This window comes from Drosophila grimshawi, unplaced genomic scaffold (genome assembly GCF_018153295.1).
Source record: "Drosophila grimshawi isolate 15287-2541.00 unplaced genomic scaffold, ASM1815329v1 contig_1367, whole genome shotgun sequence".
NCBI lineage: Eukaryota > Metazoa > Arthropoda > Insecta > Diptera > Drosophilidae > Drosophila > Drosophila grimshawi.
Window position 1 is genome coordinate 3,173,403 of NW_025062889.1, and position 27,132 is coordinate 3,200,534.

The 27,132-nt window shown below is 37.3% G+C and overlaps 1 protein-coding gene across 1 annotated transcript; it reads left to right on the forward strand.

The window, feature by feature from the left end:
- Window positions 1–485: 485 nt before the first annotated feature.
- On the forward strand, window positions 486–26,842 carry LOC6569001 (myosin light chain kinase, smooth muscle). Its single transcript, XM_001995012.3, has 9 exons — window positions 486–1,142; window positions 18,663–18,753; window positions 18,863–19,066; window positions 21,181–21,418; window positions 21,478–21,581; window positions 22,408–22,560; window positions 22,686–23,004; window positions 23,075–23,252; window positions 25,485–26,842. The coding sequence occupies exons 1-9, from the start codon at window positions 1,109–1,111 to the stop codon at window positions 26,654–26,656; spliced, it is 2,493 nt and encodes an 830-aa protein (XP_001995048.3). The 5' UTR covers window positions 486–1,108; the 3' UTR covers window positions 26,657–26,842.
- Window positions 26,843–27,132: the final 290 nt, after the last annotated feature.

Consider the following 27,132-nt stretch of genomic DNA (forward strand, 5'->3'; position numbering starts at 1 on the left):
AATACGACAAGTAGGTGGCAAATATGTTGCCAAAAAAATAAAGAAGGAAAATCACACAACAAAAATGTATTAAACGATTGCCAGAGACCAAGATGAGAGCGACTACTCCCAATAGAACGAGAGAGAGAGAGAGAAAGCGGGCAACATACAAATCGCTTTGCAATTTATTTTTATAACCAAACAGGCAAAGATACAGAAGAAGACTACAGAATAGAGATACAGCTAGAGCTAGTTGTGTATTTGTATCTGTATCTTCTTTTTTTTATTTATAGATAGGCATAAAAACGCGAGCGAGCTAGCGAGCTAGCGAGTGCTGAGAGTCGAGTCGAGTCGATCGGCGACAAGTCGTGCCGGCCCCGCTTCTTTCAACCACCCCTGGTGCTGCTGCCTGCTATCAGGCAAACACACACATTTATAATTGAGCAGCGGCAGCAAAGAGTGCTCGCAACAAAGGCAACACACAAACACACACGCAAAAAAGAAAATATTGGCAATGCGAGGCACCCAAATCAAATAATGTATCGCAGGCCAAAAACAGTTTGATGCACAACGCTCGCTCGCGATGACGACGACGACGATAACACAATAGTACGCAATCAAAAGGCAGCAGCAACAAGAAAATTATAATAACCTAACCCAGCTATTGAAATCATTGCAAATATTACACATACGTAACGTGCTCATAAGCCAAAGAAAAAGTCAAGCCTATAAATAAAAGAATTCGAAACGCCACATAATAATTCTTTGTGTCATTTTTTAAGTGCGCAACATGCAGCATACAAAATAAATACAAAATCAAATCAAATCACGCAGTGAAGTGAAGTTCAGTCAACAGTCAAATAAATATTCATAATTTCGTTTTGCCGCAACGCAAAAAGAAAATGTTTTGTGTTAAAAAAAGAAATTTGTATTCGATATTATAGATAGAAAGCAGCAAATAACAAAATAGTGCGTACAAACCAAAAGATCTGAAACTTATATATATATATTTATATATATTTATATTTATATTTATATATATACTTAAATACGTTTTGTGTAAAGTAAAGCAGTCAAAACGGGCACTCGTCTACGTGAACCCAGCGTCAAGGGACGCACTCAGAGCAAAATGATCTTCATAGATGACTCAGAGCCGGAAGGAGGTAAGTTTGAGTAGCTGATCGAAATAATATAGCGAAAAATGATGATATGAAATGAAACACACGTTAAATGGGCTCAAATGAAAACTATACATTTAACGAGAACGCCGCGTATACTTGTCGTATATCAGTGACAAGTGATAAAAGATAAGATACGACGGCTGTTGTACCTTACAAATATCTATATATATAAATACATACATATGTCTTTATATATATGTACTCGCTTGTACCGGCTGTAAGTAAATTGAAACTGATAAAGCTATAAACTGAGCATTAAAAAGCCTTTACAATAATTTCCACTAATTTATGAGAGTCAATAACTTATAAACTTATACAATCAAAATATGCCAAATTATGAGCATTTAATTTATCAAGAGTGGAAGTTATACGCAATCTATTAATAATTCTGACTGCCTAGCGAGAAATGATAAGTTAAGAACAAGGTCGGTCAGATGAGACTGAAGACCAATTTCAATTTCTTCAATTTTTTGTATGACTTTTAATAGTATTGAAAAGGGTTTAAAGTTCAATTATTAAATCGAATATCAAAATATAAATTTGTAATGCCAAGTAAATATCATTTAATATAACCCAACTGGCAAAATTATTCAATTAAGTGAATAAATATATTTATTCCTGCCTACAGCTTCTTATTAGCTCAATACTCTTACCATTCGGCCGTTTATTGTCAATCCTGGCCAAAGAGATAAAGCTACAAAAATGACAACTGTAAATAGACATATCAAATCAAGACAAATCTACAGATTAGCAGCTGTGCCCATTTAGTGCCTTTTTCGCAATTCGGTTATCGCTCCTAACTATGCTTTAATAAAGGGCCAACAACAATCGCAGCAGTGACACAATAAACATTTGGGGGCCATGATGCAAAACATTAACTTTTATGCACAGATAAAAAACAAACCAAACACCAACAAAATATCGCTAAAAATCAAGCAAAATAATACAACAAAAAAAAAGAACAGGAAAGAAAACTGTAGCTGAAACTGAAACAGAACAAATGCTTAAACAATTTAGAGCCAATGCGGCTCAGCTACCAAATGGCCAAGGCTTTTAAAAATACATGAATTTCAATAAAATACGACAATGGCGCAGCCAAAAAAAAAAAACATGAACAAAAAAAGGGTCTATAGATAAGACGGGCTGTGATCAGGAAACGTTTGCGCCGCCATTTTCATTGTCAGAAACAATAAATTTCACGCATAAAACACTGAAAGCAAATGTTTTTCCTCGTTTATTTGTCTTTTCTTATTTTTTTTTGGCAATATTAAAGTTTGGGCGCCAACAGCGAATAAAAAAGGCGCTGAAGGATAAGCGTCACACAAGATGAACGTAAATTTGAGGGGCAAGTTTGGTTTGGGTGTCTTGGGTGTGCGTAACTTTAACTACAGTGGACTTACTTTTGAAAATTTGCACTGGCTTAGAAACCTAAGACAATGTCAGGCCAACACAAGCGGAAACGGAAGTGTCAAGTAGTTGGATGTGCGGCAAAGGACAGACTGAGATAGCGCGACTGAGAGAGAGAGAGATAGAGGAAGCAAAAAGGCGAAATAAAAGGCAGAAAGCATGTAGCATGAAAAATGGCAAGCGCGAAGCAATTTGAAAAATGAAAGGGGCAACGAGAAAAAGAATTTCGAAAAAGAAAATGTACAATGTGCAATAAAATTTTGGTAACCGATTTGAGCGGCTAAGAGGTGCCCTGCAGAAAAAGAATTTAGATAGAAATGTAAAAAATGTGCGGAGAACTGCGAATTAAACTTGTGTGGATTTTTTTAGAGCCTATGAGGCTCTTCAGCATTTTGGATATTTGATTGAATCCATCCTTAGTTCAAATGACTCAAATCTTAACAGTTATGATTTGATCTTTTCATAATCCCCAATTACACGGCTAAAAGCAGACGACAAATGCTAAACAGCAACCTTAATCCTATTGCTCACAGGGTATTTGCGTGTGATGGCTGATGTGTGTGTGTGTTGGTGTGTGTCTGTGTGTTTTTGGGGAGTAACCGCACACGGGCTCGTGATTTAGTGTCTGGCCACCTTGCAACGCCTGCGTCACGCCCACCATCCAACGGGCGAGCACAAAAAAAAAAAAAACAAAAAAAAAGGGTTGCCGCTGTGGCGGCTCGATTTCCCAGGCTGTTTTCTCAAATTGGCAAATAACAACAAACGGAAATTCGTTTGCTACAGGTGTGAGTAAAACTCACCAAACCCTTTTTCACTACTGGCAAATTGCACACTTTTATTTGGCACCTTTGTTATCCTGAGTGTGTGTGCGTCTCTGAGCTCTTGTCTGACTGTTGTCACAGCTGAATTATTTGCTAATGGTGTGAAAGCTGATTTCTCAATTTCCGCTTTGGGTCCAGCAGCGATTGGCAAATGATCTCAGCAATTTACCAACTTTGCCTTAAATTGGCCAGCACATGGAACACTTTAAAGGCTAAACGGAAATGAAAACTTTTTAACAGCAACGGAAATTGCCAAACCGCACAGAAATTCAAAAAAAAAAGTATGAAAAAAAACACGATAATAAAATTATAAAAATACATTTTTAATTTTTATTTATTTAAATTTTTGCTCTGCAATAAACAACAAACCTTTCGATCGAAAATTCATAAGAGCTTTCCTAACACTTGAAATTTGCTTTATTTGTTTTGTGAAACACTTTTAATATGTATACAATTTACACATCTAATTCAATCTAAGCGCCAAGCCAAACAAATTGCAAACGTACTGTTAAATATTTTCTGATGTATGTTTTTTGTTTAAACATTTGAACACAGACCAACAAAAAATGCATTAAATGTCTGGCCAACGCCTCATGTTGGCATCATTTAATGCGCAACAATCTTGTTGTATATTTAGCCAAAAGATTTCTCAAAGCACAGTGCAATGCGAGTAAGAATGACATGGTTAGTCCCTTGATCGTATTGAAGCAATTTAAAATAAATATAAATCAAAAGTTCATCATTTGTTTCACGCCACACAAGCAGTCTATAATTATACTGTAGATGACCGCAATTATTTTATAACGTCATTAATAAAATAAGGAAATGAAAAGAATTTTATTGCAGTTTGCTTAAAGTACTTAATAAATTTGTATTTGTTTGGCTTCTTCACACAAATCCGTACGTTCTACTTAGTATTTACTGTATGCAGATAGATATTTCATTATTTTTTACGCGTTTGCCGCACAAATATCAAAATAATTTTTATTTTTCTTTTAATTTTTGTGTGCTGCCAAGGTGAATGTAAAACAAACACACACATACACACACACTCGCACACACACCTACACACACCCATAAAACATACCACAATTTCTCATGTCTTGTCTTGTCGGAGTAACTTCCCCTCAGCCCGTAGAAACAGCGGGCAGCACAAATGAGCCAAGATGAGAAGCACACACAAGAAACACACACTCACACACACACACACATACACACACATTTTAGTTAGATATATGTAGCACACACACAAACATATATATATATATATATATATATAATTGAGATAAATTTATTTTACGTCGCATTTCATGTTGAAGGTCGTTCGTTGATATTCACTTCATTTGACGTTGCAAAAATTCCTTGCGACTGCCTCATGCGGCGTTCTTCTGTTTCTCTTTCTATTATTTTGGGGGGGCTTACAAATTTTACACTAATGATCAACAAATTTGTGAACGCAACGAATTTGGAATAGTTGCTCAATAACATCAAGATATACTCGAGAGATTTTCTTTATGTCAATTAATTATGTAATTATATTAGTATATGTGGCATAGTCTTCCTGCTTCTGCGAATTGTTTAGATTTTCAACTCATTATCTCATTGCTGCTGGTTATATTTATTGCTTAGAATCGTTTGGCAGCTAAAAATAATATATATAGTTGAAAACTGAATGAATGTGATGATGTCGCTGTGGCTATGTGCGTCGATATTGGCAAGAAACCAAATTTTAATGCATTTTTGAACGTTGACTGACAATAGAGGTAGACGATCTCTTTGTATTTTACTTATAATTCCGTCACATTTGTACACGACACATATTTTAACACATACTTAACTTTGTTTGCAATTTTACATGCCGTTTATTTACAGAAATATTTACAACTCATAGCCAAAGCTAAGAAATACATATTTAAATAAATAAAAGCAAAAAGACACACATGATAATAAAATAATTCAATAAGAAAGCATAAAAGTCGCTTGCATATTAGCAATAAAGATAAAGTGTATGTTTCTATATAGAAATGAATCGACAGCAAAATGAATTTAAGCATACATATATATACATATATATATAGACAAATATTTATTGTTATACGCAATTGAACTGTTGTTTGAAATAGCTAAACACGTACACACAACACAGCACAGCTATGCAATATCCATTTTCATATATGTAAGGCACAACCTGAACCCAATACCAATTGCCAGTCATGTATATTCCCTTTTTTCTCTGCAATTTTATTTAAATTTTTAATGCGCAAGTATCTGGCGGATGTCTGAGCCGCAGCTGCAGGTGGAATAACAGCAGCGGCAGCACCACCAATACCAACAACAACAACAATCAGAAACAGCAGCATTAAAATTGCAGACAAGGGGCGAGTTCATGCATTTTTTCTGTGTGTTTCTATATGTGTGGCTATAAGGCTATAACGCATACGCCATGTGGTACACAAAAGCCAGAGAAGAGAACAAATGCCTAGAGAGCTGAAGAAAGCAGCAGAGAAAGAGAAGCAGATAAAGAGAGAGAGAGAGAGAGAGAGAGGAAAGGTGACTGGCAAAGAGAATGAGAGCAGCGCGTGCTAAACAAATTAAAATTGCAATTTAATGGATTGCAGACAGCGACTAGAGTCTAGTTAAGATTGCATTTGCCAAATGCAAACCAACCACACACACACATGAAGCATACACACACACACACACACACACACTCAGACAGAGGCACACCAAACAAACACTCATATGAATATATATTATACATATATGCATACATTTGCCACTGCAACTCAATTTTCATGTAGACATTTCGCGCCAAAATGGCAAACTACAATTTCCATATTACAAACATTGTGGTTGCCTTTCATACCCTGTATTCATCAAATTTAGTTAATAACAAAAGGGTAGGTCAACAGATTGTCTGATCCAATAAGTTAAATATTTATTCCTCGCAAGAATCGATATATTGTTTTTAAAGATACAATTTGCACTTCGAATGAAAGTCGTGCTCTGAATCTAGACTTCAAATAAAGATCATAAGAATCGGTTGAGTTTTACTAAAGTTAAGGCAATGAAAAATTAGACATTTAGATATTATTTGAGATATTGGTTTTCAAAAAACGTTTTTAAGGGTATCTACTCGTTAAGTCCCCCTTGTTGTTGTTGTTTTGCTTAGATAGTACCTTCGCGCTTGTTGCAAAAATAATCGGAATTATGTAGATGCCATCTCTGGGCAGGGGTCTCACATTTGTTTTATTTATTGCAACAGCAGCCGCTCAACACTTTTGCCACATTCGATCGCTCGTTCGTTCGGTCAGCAACAACTCAATGGATTTGCATCAGCAACTACAACAAGGATAACAATATTGCGAGCCTATTTCCTTTCTTTGTTGCAATTTATGGGCCTCAGGTAACTGTCAACACATCAAAATTGGCAACAATATAATTTTGTTGCCTTTGTTACCCGCTAATCAGCTAACACGTTGCGTATACGCAATATTGTTTAGCCTCAAGTGCCGCACACATAACACACATAACAAAATTTCGAAATGAAATGTGTTTGCTTTTGTGTGTGTGTGTGTGTGTTAATTATTGTCGAATGTTTCCAAATTGTTTGTGCATTATTTAATTGCTGACAGGCAATTGCATTTAATATGTAATAAGCCGTTGAGTGTTTAAGTTGCTCTTGTTATTATTGTTATTTGTGTCTGTTAACTTGATATGCAGTCGCTTTCATATTATATTTTACCAACGGCCATTAATTTCAAGTGCGATTCATATTAAATGCAATGCCAAGCACTGAGCCAGCCCAGCCACTGCGTTATGACCATTTTTCTGCGGTTTTACTGTGGTTTCCTGGCTGGGATGGGTTACACAAAGGATAACTTAAATGGGAATTTGTTTGGTTGAGTTTAAAGACCTCGCTGAGGCCAGTGATTTACTTACATTTTTAAAATGATTTTTGATACAACTGTTTGCTAACAAGTTTCATAAAAGAATTGGAATAATAATAGTGGATACTTTTATAGTATTGAATCACTGCTACAGCCCCAATACAAACAAGAATGGCCTAGTCGAAAGAGCTTTTCTGGCATGTGATTTTTACTGCTATCGCAAACCGATTCTAATTGATATTCTGAACATGTGCAAGTTGTTGAAGTTATTTTGATAGACTGGCGTGTTTATATAGATAGACACACGGACTCGGCCGTTCATGCTGATCAAGACAATATTATCTTTATGGGTTCAGAGAAGCTTTCTTCCGTCTGTTACATATTTCTGTACCCATTTCCTACAAAATTGATTAAAACAGTAGTTTATATCTTTTTTGTATATCTTTTTAACTACAACAGAACAATATCAATTCCTGGAAATTTTGAATAGAATCTTATCGGTTGAAAGTCACTCGTTATCTGATATGGCAAGCGTTAAACTGAGCAACCCGCACATGTACATATAAATAAATCGAAAATGAAACTAGAAGTTTTAGAGTTTCAGTGAGAATAAACTGTTCATTTTATGCTCTTTTTTTGGTTTGTGTAAACATGCAGTTGAGTTCTTGAGCGCTTCTGACAAATTTAAATAGCCAAAACAGCAACAGCTATGGCAGTATCACTTTAAAAACTAAAACCAAAACTGTTCTGGCCATGTCATTGTCTGCTGTCTGCTGAATATTTGAACGAGTGAAGCGAGCGTATTGTATAAAAAACCTCAACACCATTAAATTGTCAAGAGTGTTTGCCACACGTAGCTGGACGGCAAACTTTATTTAGAGATGTCAAACGTGGACAAGCTGTCCAGCCAAGAGGAGAGCAGGAAACCCAACTGGGTTAGCTAGTCAGGCACCCAGGCATTCTGGCATTCCGGCATTCGGGCAATTCACCCAGTCAGCAGTAAATAAAGCGTTAAATTTTAACAAATTGTTGTCAGCTGTGCGCGTGTAAATATGTTGCAGCTGCTGATCGTGCTCCGACAACTCCCACTTTGCCACACCCATACACACTCTGCCACATTGAATCGATGGCTTTTCAATTACCTCATTTCCTGTCTGCGTATGTAACTAAAAACCTGCATCTTGATTAATTGTTTTGTTTGTGCCACGTTAATTGATTTATCCTGCTGCGCCAGTCAACAAATTCAGCAAACGCAAATACCGTTCCCTCTCTCCTCCTGCCACCTGCTCGCCACTGGCTACCACTAAACATGCATTTGCTTTTTGGCCAAACCAAAAATAGCTGGCTGCTCCCAGTTGTTATTAGATTATGCCTAAAATTCAATTGAGTTTGAGTGCAAATATGTGTTCCCCGAATGTTGGCAACCGCCAGCGATGAGCTCTTAAAGTAGCCACAAAATGAATTCCCCTGCTCAACCTGCTGCCCCGCCCCCTTGCTAGCTTATCCCTCGTTGAATGTCTGGCCAACGCTTTTGATTCTCTTCTTCATCGGCTTCTTCTTCTTGTTGTGGCTGCTTTTTGGCCACACCGTCTTCTTTTCAAGTGGTTTTCCCGTGCCGGAAATGTGCTCGCTCGGGCAGTTAAAGCGGAATGCGTTGCCATGCCACAAGTCTAATTAGAAGCAGCAAAAGTTTCTTGGAAATGTTCTAACGAAAATGCTAAAAATGAGATTTGTCAAAAGCAAAAGCATTGGCAAAATTGGGACAAGGATTGGTTTTCTGGGTTATCTATCTATCAATTTATCTTGATGTCCAAATTAGAATCATTACCGAGTGGATCATTTGGGATAAAAACTCATTATGCATTTCGAGCAGTAATCGTGTTACTAACTTTAAATGAAGTCTTATTCTAGAGGTCAAACCATGCTCAAAAAGGGCTGGTTTTTGAAAATCGGTTAAATTTTGACGAAGTTATGACAGTTTGTGATAAACCCTTTGCACGCTAAAACTCAAAAACCCTTTATTAAGTAAACCATTTAGTGAACTGCTGCGTTTTAATCAAAATTATGATTCACGAGAGCGCTGCTAAAGCGAAAACCAAATCCCCAAAGCACGCATGAAAAGTGCTTTTAGTCCACGGCATCATTAACTCAACGCGGCTGCTGTTGGCAGGATCATAACGGTTATGGTGTAGGATGTGTATGTGTGTGTATGTTGCATGTGTGTGTTTGTGTGTGTACAAAATGGCGTATGCGTATGTGGTAGAAATTAATACGCTCTGCGCTTTGGTCACCACAAATGCCAATAATTAACTAGGCTCCGGTCGTGCTTCAGCGAGGCAAGCAATTCACTGGCTGACTGGTTCAATGGCAAAATATTGGTAGCCAGGTAGCCTGTTAGCCTGTTGGCACGTTGGCTGAGCGCCTGTTAGCCATATTTAGCTGTTACGTTAACGAGCTGCAGGCATCAGACTGCCATTACTCATAAATCATTAACGTGCTGCAGCAGACAACGACGATGATGTTGTTGCCACGTGCTGTTGCAATGCTAGCTCATTAAATTAATTAAACGATGTCTACCTGCTGGTTACCTGCTATATCTACATGTTCATATGTGAATGCGTTTTTGCGGCCTGTTTATTATTTAGGCAGTGCAGTTTTCTCCTCTGTTTTTTTTTTTAATATATGCAACGTTAAGCATTTATCGCAACTGCCGTTTTGTCGCAGCTTAGCTAAACAAACTTTTAATGAGTTCACTGCGACACCATCTTTGCCTCGAATTTGTATATCTATATCTATATATATATATATATAGATATCTATAGCAAAGCGATGCGACGTATGTCGTTTACATCGTTAGACAGCCTTAAAATTGTTTTGCATTTTGCATGCGAGTACCACGTTTAGTTAAGGACTTGCTGTTGCAGCAGACTCCTGTTGCTGACGTAGCAGAAAAAACTAAGAGAAACCAGAAAGCAGAAAGAAAGCTAAATCTTCAAGTTGCCGAAGCTGAAATACGCTCAAAAAATATGTATTGATTATGGATCGTTAAAAAAAGACTTGAAGCAAAATTTTACATTAATAATAATTAATAACAAGAAAGGTTGAGGTTGCTTGACGATACATAAAAACAAGCAATAAAATAACTCACTTCTGCTTTAGAATAACATAATAAGGGATTGCAGAGTATGCCGCAAAAAATGCAGTGATTGCAGCTAAAAAAAACAGCTGAGTGAATGACGCTGAATGAAATAGAGTTGAAGACGATGGCAGGGCAGACAGGACAGATGGGCATGTTGGGAAGTCGTTGAAGTCTTGTGTCTCTTGTGTTTATCTTTTGCAGCTGTCAGCTGGCCCTTTTGGATTCATCACGCATATATGTGTGTGTGTGTGTGTGTGTGGATGTGTGTGTGTGGTCTGGCAGCTGTGCGTCTGCGTCTGTCGTCGTGTCCTATTGTCGCCATGTCAGCTTGTTGTTGGGGCCATGCTCTGGCATTGTTGAACCATTGTTGAACTTTGAAATTGCCTTGAAATTGCTGTGCTCACATCAATCAATTAGCGTTGGCTCCTGTTTGTCGTCATGTCGACAGGCACTTTTCACATGATTTAAATTTTATGGCACTTTGCCTTAAGCGCTCAAAAACTTTGGTAACACACTCACCGAAAACAAAAATGAGAAAAACACAAAAATACAAAAACAGGAAACTCTGATTATACATAAGCGCGAAATATGCACACACGATCCTTACCCACAAAAGCCGGTATAATGAATGTGTTTTAGGGTTAGCTGAAAAGCATGTGAAAGCGCATAGAACAAGATGCCAAAAAGCTTTTGGCCAGTGTGTGTCTGAGGTGTGTGTGTGTGTGTGTGTGTTGAATAACCATAGAGTGTTGGTGAAAAAACAATTTAAGAAATGTGCGAGCTAGAAATGCTTTTAGTGCTGTCGAAACCCCCAAAGCCTTCTGTCAACCAGGTTTTATGCCATGACCCATCTAAATTAAACAGCTTAATGAACTCTACGACTAAAGAATGCCAAATAAAGTGAAGCAAATAAAAATATAGCATAGGCAACTGGTATAGCATAATTGAAATGAATAGAAATAACTTGTTTAGTCAAAAGTGTGCGATCTGAATGAATTTTTGCACTTAATGAAAACGACAGCAATGCAAATGAATATAATAAGAAAATTAGAAATGAAAATGAAAATTCTACCAGGCAGCAGTCAAATTGTACAACACACACACACACACACGCACACACAAAAGAGCGCGACACATGCATACAAATTACTAATGCTAATTTTATTTTCTGCCTCCAAGCAAAAAAGAAGATAACTTGGAAAAAATTGGAGGGAAGTAAATGTCTTTGTATATCAGAATGAAATACTCTACACAAAGAGAGCTAGTCGGAATAAGAAATCAGTATCGGTAAAATCCAAAATAATGATAAGATATTTCAAAATGAAATTAAACACAATTTGAAATCGAAAAATTGGTAGAAACTCTTACAAGCTTTTATTAATCGAATCGTCCTTATATTAAAGTCTTGCTACTCTTAGATCAACCTAAAAGATAACTCAGATACTCGAATTAAGTCACTCAAATGTTTAGTTTGGCAAACTTCATGAGAAAGCCAACTGATCCGCTTGCAATGCTAACTTATAATCAACTGGCGCAACTTTTAAATTGGCAAGCGGCATTAGAATCGTAAAATCTAATGAGCAACCACAGTCCCAGAGCCCGCCTGTTGTAGTTGCCACTTTTTTGTTGCTGTTTTTGTGCTATGTACGCACACGCATAAATTTAAATGTCGATGGGCAATTAAAGTGGCCGAGAAAAGTATGCAACATAAAGTTGAGAAGTTCGCAAGCCAAGACTTGCTTGACTGCTGAAACACTTGAGAGTGCATTATAGCAGCTTAACACACACCTGCACACACACACACGCACACACTCGCACACACTCGCACACACTTGCAGAGACACCGTTTCATGTGGCGTGTGGCTTTTTCACCAGACCCATTAAAGGTTTCTGCTTCCTGATTATTACTTTTCATTTTATCATAACGATTTTCATCTTTCTTTTTTATGGCTACGCTTGAGCTATGCTAAAATATTCGTGGGCGTGGCAACGCGGAGTTCACGAATACCATGCAGAAATGATGATGATGAATTACTGTCGCAGTGCCAGCCATGTCGCTGCAGATACATTTGTATCTACAAGCTGAATCCACATACACATACACATTCGCAGCTACATATTCATGCACGTGTTTTAATAGATTTTTTTTACTCTGGGTTGTGGTGTGTATTGATTTGTTGTATGTTCGCTGAACTGAACGCATTTGTTTAACAAAAAATAAAGCAGCAAATATTATATGTAATCAAATATTCTGCGTAGACAATTTTGATGCGTCATTTATCATTTAATTTTATCAAACAGAAACCTTAAAGACGAAAGCGCAACGCGTTCGATTGAAAGAAATAAATTGTTGTCTTTTGCATTTTTGATTATTAATTGTGAGCAGGTTATGCTGACAAGCACCTCAGTATTAGGCTTATAAATACTGTTCTCGTGGAACATTCTTAAATTATTTAAATTTGTAAATTGTTGCTTAAAATACTAGACTTCAAACGAAATGAATCAATATAATTTTATAAATTAAATCACAAATTTGTTGTGGATTTTAGTATGATTACTCATTAATTTGCAACAATAATAGTTTCATTTTGAGCTAGATTGATTCTATTGCAAAACCAAACAGCCAAATGAATAACCAAAATTTATCTACCTCAACCACAAAATTCGCATTATATTTCAAACACAAATTCAAAATAATGAGTGTAATGGTAGTAAGAGTTATGCACTAACTGGGTCAAGAGTCATGTGACATAAACCAACACAATGATGATGATGATCATAAACCATACTCAGATGTCAATGGCAATAACGAAATGTAAAATAGGTCTGGCTTTAAAAAAGAAGGAAGGGAAAGTCATGATGCAACTCTCATTTTTGGTTTTTTAACGAGGCCAACAATAAGTGCAAATGCAAACAAACAGTCAAACTGAAATCACCCGAACTGCAGCATGTGTCAGCACGTTGCATTCACACAGATACAAACAATCGGAGAGGGTCTGCATGTGTGTCTGCATGTGTGTGTGTGCCGTGTAATAACCAATTTGAAATGGCAGCCACAGTAACAATTTCAACAGCAGCAGCAGCAGCAGCAGCCGTAGCAGCACCCACAGATGAAATGGCAGCAGCAGCCAACCGAGCAGCAAACAAGCAAAACTTTTACCATTTTTAATTTTGCTCCATTCGTTCCCCTTTTTTTGCCTTTTCTTCTCGTGTTGCCAGCACTTAGGCTGATTAAACTGCACGGACCAGGCGAGAACAACAACAATGACAACAATAGCAACAACAACAGCTATTACTACAACTACAATCACATCATGCAGCAGTGCTTTTTTTATTTGTCGGTCGTTTGTCATTGGGCTTTCGCCATTAGTCAACTGCGATGTTGGTTATTATTTGGAGTCAGACAAACAAGAAAAAATAATTTTTGGTGTTGTGATTCCAAAAGATTGTCTGAATAGATTATTTCAGAATATATATTTTTTTTTCGAATATTTCTAGATCATATACTTGAATACATTAAATTGCACTGCCGATTTCAGCGCTGATTTGTCATAGTTATGGTTTTGGAAAATGTAAAACTAATCGAAATTCAGACGAATTTGTTTCGTGGAACACTTTAAAGTGTTCTTGTAGTCTGCACTTGTTTAGACATTAACTGCCTTATAAAACTCAAAACTTGCTTAATCTTTGCGGAAATACACCGTGTTTTGAATTTATATCGTCGACCATTAAATGCTTGTCAGTCGTTGGCTTATGGAATACAAGCGACCCACACAAGACGCTTACGTCGACCATTTGTTGTGCGGCTGTCGGCCGTATAAAAAGTGTTATTAAAAACCTATAAACCACAAACATATATATCCCCCACCATTGCCCTCTTTACTCCATCGTCTCAACTTTTAACGCTCATATTAAAATGCCAACGCGCCTGTTAAAAAAAAAAACCATCTTTTTTTTGCATGTGGCACACGCGTCGTATGCATAATGCGACACATTAATATTGTTTTTTTTTGTATGTGTACTGTGTGTATGTGTACTGTTATCATTTTGATGTGCAACAGTTTGCAATTGCTGTACAATTTGTTGTACACAATTTCCCAGCGCTTAAATTTTTCATTAATTTCAACGATACTATAAAAAATCAGAGAAATATTTTTAAACGCTTCCTTTACAACGATTTAATTTTTATGATGCGAAGTTAAAGTTAAAAGACGCTGCTTGCTGCTTCTTGGCCAGATTGTCAACAGTTGCCAAATGCACAAAAGAAAAGCGAAAAGTTGATGGGATGCGGAGAAATAGGGAAAAGTGAGCTTGGCAATTCAAAGAAAAACTGCTGATTTTCATATCACAAAAATTGCTGGCGTTCGCACAAAAAGAACTCGTTTAACTATCTGCAGATGGCGACGGCACTCAAATGAATGAAAGTGCATGCAAATATACTATACTACACATAGTATCTATATCTATCAGCTCTTAATTCAATTCCCATTCCCCACTCAGACACATTCTCTTGATTGTCGCCACTTGCCATTTTTAAATCGCTCTCTTTTGATATTGTGCATAAATTAACTTTGTCAAAGTTTTCGCAACGAGTTGCATTTTATCAATGCCATTTAATGCCCACACTACCATAACGAAGGGGGTGTGGCTGAAGTTATGTTTTGAGATGTGGATTAAAGAAAGATAATTTCCTCTGCAATGGCAGACACAACTCATTCACAATTCAATCACTTGCAATCAAATTCAATTCAATTATCTTTTTCTTCTACTTCAGAAAGTATAAAAGCATTAATATTGATGCCCCCATTATTTTGAAGAGATCTGATCTATTTCAGCCATTCGTTTTTGATTTTAGTTAAATGAATAACATTCCACATGATAACTAATCATGACAAATTTATGTAACTGAACTGATACTTGATAGAAGTGAACTCAAAACATTTCCAAACTCACTTCAGACAAAGCATAAAGTTCAAACCACTGCTGGGATATTAAAACAACTAAATACATGTATGTTTATATGCATGTCTGTAGCTAGCTATAGATGAAGTATCTCTTTAAATTATGATTCAAGCGCTAAAAACTGAAACTACTTGGTTATTCATGGGCCCAGACCGTAGAGCGAAATAGCTCAATGGCAATTGGAGAGACTCCACGCACCTGATAAGAACCACTCGACTCCATTTGGATGCGTTTATAAGCGCATTTGTGCACTCGATAGCCAGTCACAAGCCTCTGCAGCGTCAAGCGGCACCCAAAGCAATCCAAATCCAATCGAATTTCGTACAAACAAGTTGAGGCTAAGTCAGGGCCAGAGATGCATCCAGAGCAATAGACACAGCCACATCAAACACACCCACAGCAATAGAGGCGTCACCATAATGGGGTGGGGGGAGCGGTCTGATGCGAGGGGGAACTAGAAGTGTGAGTACACAGAAAAAAAATTAGATGCATTTAGTAGTGTAATCACATTAATTTGTGATAGGTGTGGAGCAGAAATAATTTATTGAAAATCATCAAAAAATCATCAATTTAAGACAATTATAAAATCCAGAATTTGTTAGTTAATTCCAATTACTAAAAGTACATTTATATATGCAACATAATATTTATATACACTGTGATTTATATTTGTTCTACATATATATTTGAAAAGTGCCTGTTTTTACTTCTTCAATCAGTGATTCGAATTTTGTTTTCCACAAAATGTGTACATGTTTTTCTCGCAGTGTGTATATGTGCCAGGGGATACGTGCTGGAAAGTATGCGATGCAGTTCAACTGCCAAGCAGACTCGATATAAATTCATTTATTCATGAGCTGCAAACCGGAAATGAATGTGCTACCTGCGCGTTGCTAACTGCAGCTCATCCCACTCCCCATTTGTGTGTGTGTGTGTGTGTGTGTGTGTTTAAGACTGCCTTTTGTGCATAGAATAAATGTGTGTGGAGGTGTTATTTGGCTGACACGCGTGCAATTTATGAAAATATTTGAGTTGTCCCGATGTCTGGCCATAAATTATGCTCACCACAAAAGAAAAAACGATTTTAATTTTGCACATGAACTTTTGCTCAACAAGACGCCCCCAAATGAAATTGCGGATAGCAATAGATTAAAGCTGTAATTCGAATGCGTCATATTTGCTAAAACTTAAATTGTGCGCGTTATTGGCAGAGTGCACTCAAAGAACACACACACACACACACAAAAACACACACACGCACACACTCGAAAAACTGCAGCAGACGTGCATAAATTTTGAGCCAAAAAGCCGTTTAATGGATGCTCAAAGGACAAATACCAAGGAGAACAGTGGGAGAGAGATTGCAGATGTAGTTAGACAGCGTCAAGTTGCACACTCACCAACGCATCAGTGCACACAAATAGCAAGGCACACACACACACACACACACACATACACACTCGCATATGCTTCATATGCCTCTATTCAACTTTCACTTTGAATTTGCCAAGTTTTTGATGATGGCTGATGCACCCCGCGTCCACACTTCTTCCGCTTCGATTCACACACACCAATAATCACAGACAGACACACACACACACACACATTGGCACACTCACTTGGGCGTTATGGCATCGTCTTTGATTTTAAAGATTTATCGTTCGTTTTCGTAGCATACTTATGTGCGTCATTTGCATATTAATTGAGCAGACATTCAATTGAACTCTTTCAGCTAGCAGCGTTTTTTAAATGTATCTCAAATGCCTAAAACAAGCAACATCAGACACAAAAAGAGAGAGAGAAAGAGAGAGAGAAAGAGAGAGAGAGGATGATCAATTGAGCTGTTAGCACGTGCTGTCCTCACATTTGCAGTTTATCAATAATTTAAATTGCAAATTCAAACTGATTTCTTTTTAACATTTTTTCTGTGCTCAACTCTCCATGGAGCTCTTAATGCGGCCAAATGTCAATTTGAACTGCCAAAATGCAAAAGTGAATATCGAGAAAAACAAACTAAAAAAGGTTAAAACTGAAAATGTTCGATTAGCTGATACTCTGCATTCTGCATTCAGCTTTTTTGACAGCTTACAATATATATATGTATATAGACATTTATAAAAGTATCATTATATGAAATGCATATAACTAAAACCGAATTAGTTATGCTCTTTCTCTATCAGACTATTCAGTTAATATTTTAATATGTATTCCAAAGATCATCATTACCCGTTTTTTGAAAACTATCTGACTTTATCTAAATAAAAAACCTTCTGCACCAAACTAAAAATGTACGCTCTAACAAATGTAGTTAAATATATTCTTTTTATTACTATATACGGTACACATTTTATTGTTTTATGTTGTATATTTCATGCCACCCTTGGGATGCAGGGTTTTAAGAGAATATAGTTTTTGTCCACAATAGACGCACCTACAACATATGTTTATTCACATCCACATATGTACACTATTTTAAATATGGTTATTTGAGTTAGTCATCGTTGTCCTTGTCGTCCTTGTCGTCCTCTTTCTGGTTGTGGTTGTTCACGTTGTGTGTCCCCTGACTGCTGAATTCAATTCAATTCAATGAAGTCATTCTTATTTGTTTGGCAACTTGCAACCACAACAACCACACGCATTTTAAGAAGGGTTTCCTTTTGAATAAGAAATAAACCAAAACAAAAAACACCAAAAAAAATGTATCCCAAGTAGCAAAATGTATACGATATATGCTGCCAAGCAGAACGTTTTGTGTGGTTGTGCAGAAGGGGGGAAGCATATGACCATAATAACCGATATTAAATGCATTTCACATTTGGTGCACAATGAAAATGATTGAATGCAATATTTCAAGAGCCGTTGCAAGTGGCAATCGACTTGATGCAGCATGTTGCAGGTTGTTAGTATTTGGTTTTTTGGCCAGTGAATAGAAAAATCAGACTGAAAATGGAAAAATTGGTTTCTTGAAAGAAAAATGAAGATTGCAGCCAAAGTTAAAAGCTCAACAAGCACTCAATACTGAATGTTAGGTAACTTTTTGGGCAAATATTTGGCAAATAGAGAACTTATTTTACTACTTATAAAGTGGGAAAAATACAATATATATATATGCATGATAAACCCAAAACGAGTTGTATTTTCAATTTTGTTTGAGAACTATAAATTTATAAAAATGTAACAGAAAAAAGAAATCATAAATTTTATGTCAAACATGGCAGAAATTTGCTATAGCACATAAAACCAGATACTTATGCCCCAACTCTTCTTGCCTTCTGTTCCACAGTTTTGGAGCCGGTATTTCCAATGCGCGATGTGACCATAAACCGCAATGTGGACGCATATAAATTGTACGACGTGCTCGGCGAAGTGGGACGGTAAGTAATATTATGAAAAGCCATACTCAGCACCCCTACATATATAGCAAATAAGGAAAATCGCATGAAATGCTAATCATATGGATACAATCCCAATCCCAATTCTCAGCGGTAAATTCGGCACCGTCTACAAGTGCAAGGAGAAGACAAGTGGCCTACAATTGGCGGCCAAATTTGTGCCCATACCCAAGCGGGATGACAAGCGGAACGTGGAGCGAGAAGTGGAGATTATGAATTCATTGCAACATCATCTCATTATACAATTGTATGCTGCATACGAATATCAGAAAATGATGTGCGTCGTCCTGGAACTGTAAGGAAAAAAAGCTAGAAATTATTTATGCATATATTTATATATATGTGTGTGTGTGTATATGTCGTATATGTGTGTCGCTTGTATTTGTTGCTGTTGTTGTTTGTGTGTGTGTGTGTGTGTGTATTTTGCTTCTTCAACTACTTTGACCAAACTTCCTCTTAACTTTTGCTAGTTTTCTACTTTTATTTCTATTGTTGTTGTTATTTACATTGTTGTGTGTGTGTGTGTGTGTCGAACACAATATCTTGCAATCAGCGGGAAATGTGCATAAAATACGATTTACACGTACGCACATTATCGTAAAGTAGTAAAGTTCTCTCGACTGCCCCCCAAACACACACACAATAATAAAACTTTGTCCCTTTTCTATCATTGAGCACTCTGAGCGAAAAAAAGAAGAAAACCTTAAGCAACAGGTTAAACCAAACGCCAAATAGTTCCATATATTTATTTTTATATCTTGTTTTGGTTTCTAATGAAAACGGACAACGGTTATGTCTGTCTTTGGGGCCATATCCAAAAAGAGGGCCATAAAAGCGTTTGAGTCAGGTACTGATTAAGCCATGACCTTGACCCACATTCGCCAGGCAGCAACTAGCAGTCACAATAAAAACTACAGCAACACTCAACGGCCACAAGAACAATTTGAGTGACGAGTCTCGAGTCACAAGTCTTTTGTGTCCAACAACATTATTTACTCACAAGCAACCCCACTCGACAGTGAAGCCAGAAAGAAGCTGACAGTTGTTTTTATTGTTATCAGTCTGGCAGCATACTTAATTGTTTACTTGCAAAAGTTGTTGACGTTTTGCATATTCATAAAATGCAGCAATCACATTTTTGCTCAAGACAATTGAAAATCCTTGACAAACTGCAAAATATGTTTGCATATTGTACATTTTGCCGTTTGTAATGAAAATTTCCCTTTATTTCTAGATACACACACTCACACACACACACACAGAGACACACACAATAATATTTAGATTGGAGCTTATTTGAAATAGTTGTCATATTTTGTGGGCTTTAGTAGATATTTCATTTCACTGGCAAACAAAAAATATATATATATTTTGCAGCTGTGCCTGGATACAGAAAGTCACATCGATTATACATGTGAATGAGAATTGAAGTTGAATTTGAAACAATTTAGAAGGCTGTAAACGAGAGAGCTCGACGAGTAAATAGCCTGTTAAATATACAGAAATTAATTAAATTTGAAAGCTATATTTTTACAATATTGTATTTTATTACTATCGGAAATCGATAAGTATCGATATTCACAAACATATTAAATAAACTTAAACTGCACATAGACAGACATATGGCAATGGCTAATGCGACTCAAGAATATATACACTTTATTGAGACAGAGATGCTTTCTGCTGCCTGTTGCAACCTTGACACAATTTCATCATAGCTTTTTCCACTTTTGATGGTTTCAGGGTATAAAATTCACCAAATAATATCCACATAAGCCGATTGTCCTGTGAAGCGATTTAATGAAATGAAATTGTTCGAAAACTAATTGAGTAGCCAAAATCTGAAAGCACCTTAAAACATAAACTATTTAAACGTCAATTTGTGCTTGTTTTGCTATTCAATGTGTTTAGTATTAGATTTAAATGAAGCTTTGTTTTTAATAGCTTTGAGTCAAGCGTCTTATGTAGCCCAGTAGTCAGCCCAGCTTTTTAGAGTAAAACGCATTAACTTCCTTAAAGAGAACAAACAAAAAAAAAAAAAACTTAGATTATAAACTGTTCTCGTATTTGTCTTAATTTTGGACCCCGCTGCTAAGCAGATTTGTAAAAATAATGCTTGGCAGTTGGAATGCTGCTAAGTTAATGGGCATTACTCAATCCACATGGATTGATGCTCATGTATTATCTGGTTTTCGTGTTATGGCATCCAATCCGTAGGCTCTTGTAAATAACATAAAAGTTGGTGCCAGGTAAGCCAACTGAAATGAGCTTTTAACTTGGCCTTAACTATTGTCTTGGCTCCTGCCTGCATGTGTTCTGTCTTTAAATGTTTTGTGTTCAATGTTCATTTCTAAAACTACAAATATGGTTTTATATTATTTATGTATTAATTTTTCTACTTTCTCCCAGCATTGAGGGTGGCGAACTCTTCGATCGTGTTGTGGACGATGAATTTGTGTTGACGGAGCGTGTTTGTCGTGTCTTCATTAGACAGGTGTGCGAAGCGATGGCTTTTATACACGGCAATGGCATTATCCATTTGGATCTGAAGCCCGAGAATATTTTGGTGCTCACACAAAAAGGCAATCGCATCAAGATAATTGACTTTGGACTGGCACGTAAATTCGATCCAGACAAGCGATTGAGAGTAGGTCAAAAGCTTAAAATTGATTATGCATAGTTATTGTAATTGGAACTCGTTTTCAGGTACTCTTTGGCACACCTGAGTTTGTGGCGCCTGAGGTTGTCAACTTTGACTGCATCTCGTATGGCACTGATATGTGGAGCGTTGGTGTCATCAGCTATGTGCTGTAAGTAGCCTGATAACAGCTGGTAAAACTATCTTATTTTAGGGGTGCAGCTTGGACGTGACTCGACCATTTAAAAAGGCTGCCATTAAACAAACTTTTAGATTTGCTAACTCTTAGTTTAAAAATAAGGCCTTAATGTTCATTTTTTATGGAAGTTATTAGTTCAATTCCCATATCTTCCGCAAAGAAAAATTGTGCAGATTAGCAACAATCTGACAATAAAATTTAATACTTGGCAAAAGCATGAAGAAATAACAAATTATGTAACGTTAAATAATATTAATACTATTAAATATTCAAAGGAACTTTTACGTTTTATATTTTTGAATTATCTACTTATCAATATCAGAGCTTAAAAACATTTCATGTAACTAACACTCAAGTACCAAAACTCTTTAAAAAATATGTAATCTGACGCAGACATTTTTTTGTTTCAAGATTAAGACACTTGAAAATTTAATCAAAACTTGCCAAGGGGGGATTTTCCCTGTTTTTGCCAAGTAAATGAGCAAAGTACACTAATTAAAAATCTGTGAAAATGACGGCAGTCTCGAATTAAATAATCAAAGTCTGAGCAATGTTGAAGAAGGTGTTTCGAGCCAAATTCGACCCCCGTTCCCAATTAAAAAACCCAACTAAAGAGCCCCTTTGCTCGACAGCAATTTAATTTAGTTAATTAAACGTTGCTGCTGTTTATTTCTTTTTATATGTTTATTTATATTGTGTGCGCTGCTTTTACATTTCATGTTTATTGACTTTTCCACACACACACACACACACACACACACACATGCTGCAACAATAACAACAACAAATACAACAATAGCATCTCTGGTCTGTCGCCATTCATGGGAGAGAACGACATTGAAACAATGTCAAATGTAACCATTGCAAAATACGATTTCGAGGATGAATGCTTTAATGGCATATCCCCCGAGTGCCTGGATTTCATAGCCAAGCTCCTTGCAAAGGACTTGAGGTGCGTATATATCTTTATACTACATATATATATATATATATATATATTCTTAATTAGTGTCTCGCCATATAAATGAGGCAGCAGCTTTTAATCAACCCAAAATGATTTCTTATCCACACATACAGCACCCGCATGACAGCTGCCGATTGTATGAAGCACAAATGGTTGCAACAACATCCACCAGCCACGCCCAAAACAACAACAGCAGCAGCAGCAGCAGCAACAGTAGCAAAGACTGCCTCCACAGCGAGCGGGAAGACGCGCCTGAAGTCAGAGTCGCCCATAACTTTAGCCTCGGAGTCTTCAGAGGATTCAACGGAAACAATTGAGGATGCAGATGATAATGAGGACGCCAACGACGACGATGACGTCGGCGATGAGACAACAGAACAGGATGAGGACAGCGAGGAGCTGGCAAAGCTCTGCACCACACATGAGCTGGAGGTAAGGCGAAAGCGCAAAAAAATAAAAACAAAATAATGCTTGCCTGCCCTTTGCCTTTTGCCCTTTGCAGAACAAAGAGCTGGATGCCACCAAGGATAATTTAAAGAATTTCATCGTGCGCTGGGAAACGCATCCGAACAGTCCGTACGTCTTTGACGTCGAGGGCAATGTGATAGCGCCGCTGAATGAGACAAGCTATACGCATCCGCGCCACCAGCATGGCCCGGACAGCATCTCCTCATCCCGAGGTGAGTACTGCCGCGGCACCGGCTCCCAGCGGCAGCGCGACAGGCATGCCCTCATCCATGGCAAATGAGCAAAATGAGCCAAATGAGCCAAAGGGAACACCCAAATCACAACCAATTTGTAAATTACACAATTAACTTTCAAAACAAAGCAAAAAACACAAAAAACAAGTAATGAAATCTAACCTCGGCTAGCCGAAGTTTGCATATCCCTGCAGAGGTAGAATCCAGGTGGTCATATCCAAAATAACTCCTCAGTTTAAGCAGTTATAAATGGGTATCTTAGGCATGTCGATGATTGTATACCCTGGCAGACCGAAAGTCTAACTAATGACATTCAAATTTAATGAGAAATTCAGAAATTATTTCTGTATATTAGCTACAGTTTTCCGATTTTGAAGATTGTTTGTTCCAATATTAGAGCATTATTATTATTAAAATGATTACTTGATAAACAAAGAAGTTTCTCATACAAGAACTCATCTGTCGTCCGATTATTCCAATGGCAGCTACAGTCCATTGCTAATCAAGGTAACTTCCTACAAAGGAAGGTTATATCAAGCCATTAATTAGGCTGATCAAGAATATATATATAAACCTTACTTTAGTGCTTTACAAACTTCACCACAAAATCAAAATACCCTCTGCAAAGATATGAAAGAAAAGCGTAAAACTAATTGTTGTTGTTTCTCTCTCTATTAACTTGAATGTAAGCCAAGTTAGCTCAATGAGAGAAGAAGCAGAGAAGTGCTCTCGTGCTCTCTCTCTCACTCCCTCTCTATCTCTCTCTCTCTCTCTCTAGCTGGCGCTCACTCACACTCTCGTATTCTCAGTTTAAATCTATTAATGTTTTGTGTTAACATGAGCTAAAATTGTAATTATGTTTTGTGTGTGTTGTGTTGTGTGAGAGAAAGTAGAAAATGGCATGCCAGCAGCAACAGCAACAACAAAAACCAAAACAACAGCAACAAATACAACAAACAACAAACAGAAACAATTACTTGCGAGTATTTACATAAATGTTGTTGTGTTTTTTTTTATAAATGTTAAGTTTAACCGTAGTTTTAAGCGCATCCTTGTTGCGGATGCTACCTCGTCTAACCAATAAAAACAAAATTGCCTAGTTATTTAAGTTGCTTAGCGTTTCGACACTGTGATAAAGACAGCCAATGACAAGAAAAAAATATATACTTCAAAATACAACAGAACAAAAACCTTCTTTCAAATACGAACTCTTTGCAAACATTCCGCAACAAATCAAAAACAAATACAAACCAAAACACAAATACACAAAAGACATAATCCTTACCTAGTTCGAGTTTAGCCTCAACATCTAGCCACAGTTTCAGAACTATATATTCCGGATAAGGTAAGCCCCATCATCGATCGACAAACAATCAAACAACAAAACAAGTCAAATTCTAAAGTTCATTTCATTAAACGGGCCTCTTTATCATCAAACATAGAGCTTATTTATGTTGTTATCCTTATGAATAAGAAATTATAAAAAAAAACATATTTGTATATATTTTTCAGTAAGGATTTAGTGGAATGCATTAAGTGATCTCTTAACAGCAGTGTTTATATATTGTTAATTATTTATTTAAATATTTGTTATTAAAAACAGTCATTAATTATTACAGTAGGGTATTTTGGAATGCATTTAATAATCTTCTATAAATATTTAAATCCCATAATTACTATTTAAACTATTATTTAAATATTGGTAATTAAAAACAGTCATTAATCATTACTCACTGTAAGTGAAATTTGTCATTAACAATTACTTAGTAATTGCAAATAAATGCAACAAAAAATAAAATGTTGATTATTATTTTGATATGGAAATTTCTCAAAATGTTAGAAAGTCTGTTTTACGCCTTCAAACTTCTTCAAATTTTATTAAATCTGAGCCGATAGGCACATAATTTCTTAAATAGGAGAATGGCATAAGGAAGCTCATCACTCAGAGTACGATATTTTCTCACAGTGTATTGTCTGTCAAGGCTACAGCTGTATACGATCCATTACTTACTTTTCTGTACAACTAACCAATTTGGCTGTTTTTTTTTTTTTTGTCTCATAAGCATGTTGTCTAATTTATATGTATAATTTTGTGTCAATATCTTTCGATATATCGTAATCCGTAACCCAAAAAAAAGAGAGAAACTAATCTGTATGTGATTTATAGAGTTCCAGGCTTGATTTTCAAATTGCGTTTTGCGTGTTTTGCAGTTTGTTCGCCTTCGCCCTGCGAATCGATAGCAACACTGACCGATGACGAGATGGCCAATGAGTTGGAGGTGGCGGAGACGCCGGACGAGGAGCGACACAGTGTGGAGAGTCCACACTCGGTGGCCACGACGCCCATCAATGAATCCCGCGAGAAACTGTTCCCCATGACGGGTGCAACAGGAGCAACTGCCTCTGGGTGTGCCACGCCCACACCCCAACATCTGTTCAACGAGAACTTTGACGAGTTCTCCGGCAGCGAGAGCAGCGCCCAAAAGCAGCGCAGCATGAAAAGCTATCTGCACACCTTCGATCGCCGCAACTCGGACACCAACTATCTGCTGGGCAGGCGCAGTTCCGGCGAGCGTGTTAATCTCGCCGATGAGATACGCAAACTGAGCGATCATCTCTTAATGCTCGCGGAGATTAACACCAAGTTGGGAGATGCAGAGGAAAACAAAGCAACAACGACAACAAGTGAAGAGAGCAGCTCCAAGCTGGAGGCGGGCAGCAAATGGACGAAGAGCATGAGCACGAGTACGAGCACGAGAAGCACGACGAGCAGCATTAGAACAACGGGTCGTGTTTCCACGCAGCTGCAGCAGAAGAGCAGCTCGCTGTCGATGCGACTGCAGCAGTCCATTGAGGAGATGCCCAAGCTGAGCAACGGGAGCAGCAAACAACAAACACAGTCCTTTAATCGCAGCCAATCCACAGTGAACACCATTAGCACGGCCAACGCACAAACGAATAGCAGCAGCAGCAGCAGCATCAGCAGCAGTCGCAGTCAAGTTCCACTCACTTCCAGTTTCACTTCCAGTAACATCTACACCGAGTCGGCGAGCAGTCGTCGCGCCAAATTTCGTATTAATCAAATGAGTCGCGATGTGCCAATCGGTTTACCAGATACCCATCAAACGGTTAATCTCGAGGAGGCGGCGAACACAACGAAAGATTGCCTACTGCATCTGCTGGAAAAGTACAACGAGACTAAGATACGCAATCCAGTCGGCCGACATCAGAGCATCAGCGTTGATTGGCACATTAGCGATAATCTGGAATATCGTTCGATGAGTTCCATTAATGCATTCTTCCAGCGTCACAGCCAGGGCAGCGGGGGGCAGAATGTGAAGCATATTCAAGCACAGCTGGAGGAGAAGGCAACGGGGAAATAATTACATTTAGAGCAAACTAAATATCATCCTCAAATATATTTGTATATAACTCATTGTACTATATATATCGTGTGGAAGAACACCAAAGAGAGTGTGTGGAACCTAATGCCAAACTCAGTTACAGTTAGTCAATTTCTATGTTCGCATGCATGAATTAAATTATTGATGTATTTGTCGTAAGTAATAAATCATATTTAATTTTACAAAATAAACTCAAAAATGAAAAACTAAAAGAGAACTGTTTATATTTTAAAAGAACAAGTGAAGCACTTTCCAACCGCAGCAGCAACAAAATTAAGTCTCTCTTCGACGCTTCAAAAACGTCACAGATATTTCTGCCTCTCTTATTTAATTTCGTCTCTTTGCGATTGGCGCAGCAGCAGCAGAGTAGTTTTCTTTCACTTTCCTCTTCGCATTTCACTTTTGGAGATGAGCAACTAGCCTTGAAAACTCCTGCTCTCTTTAGCTTTATTGTG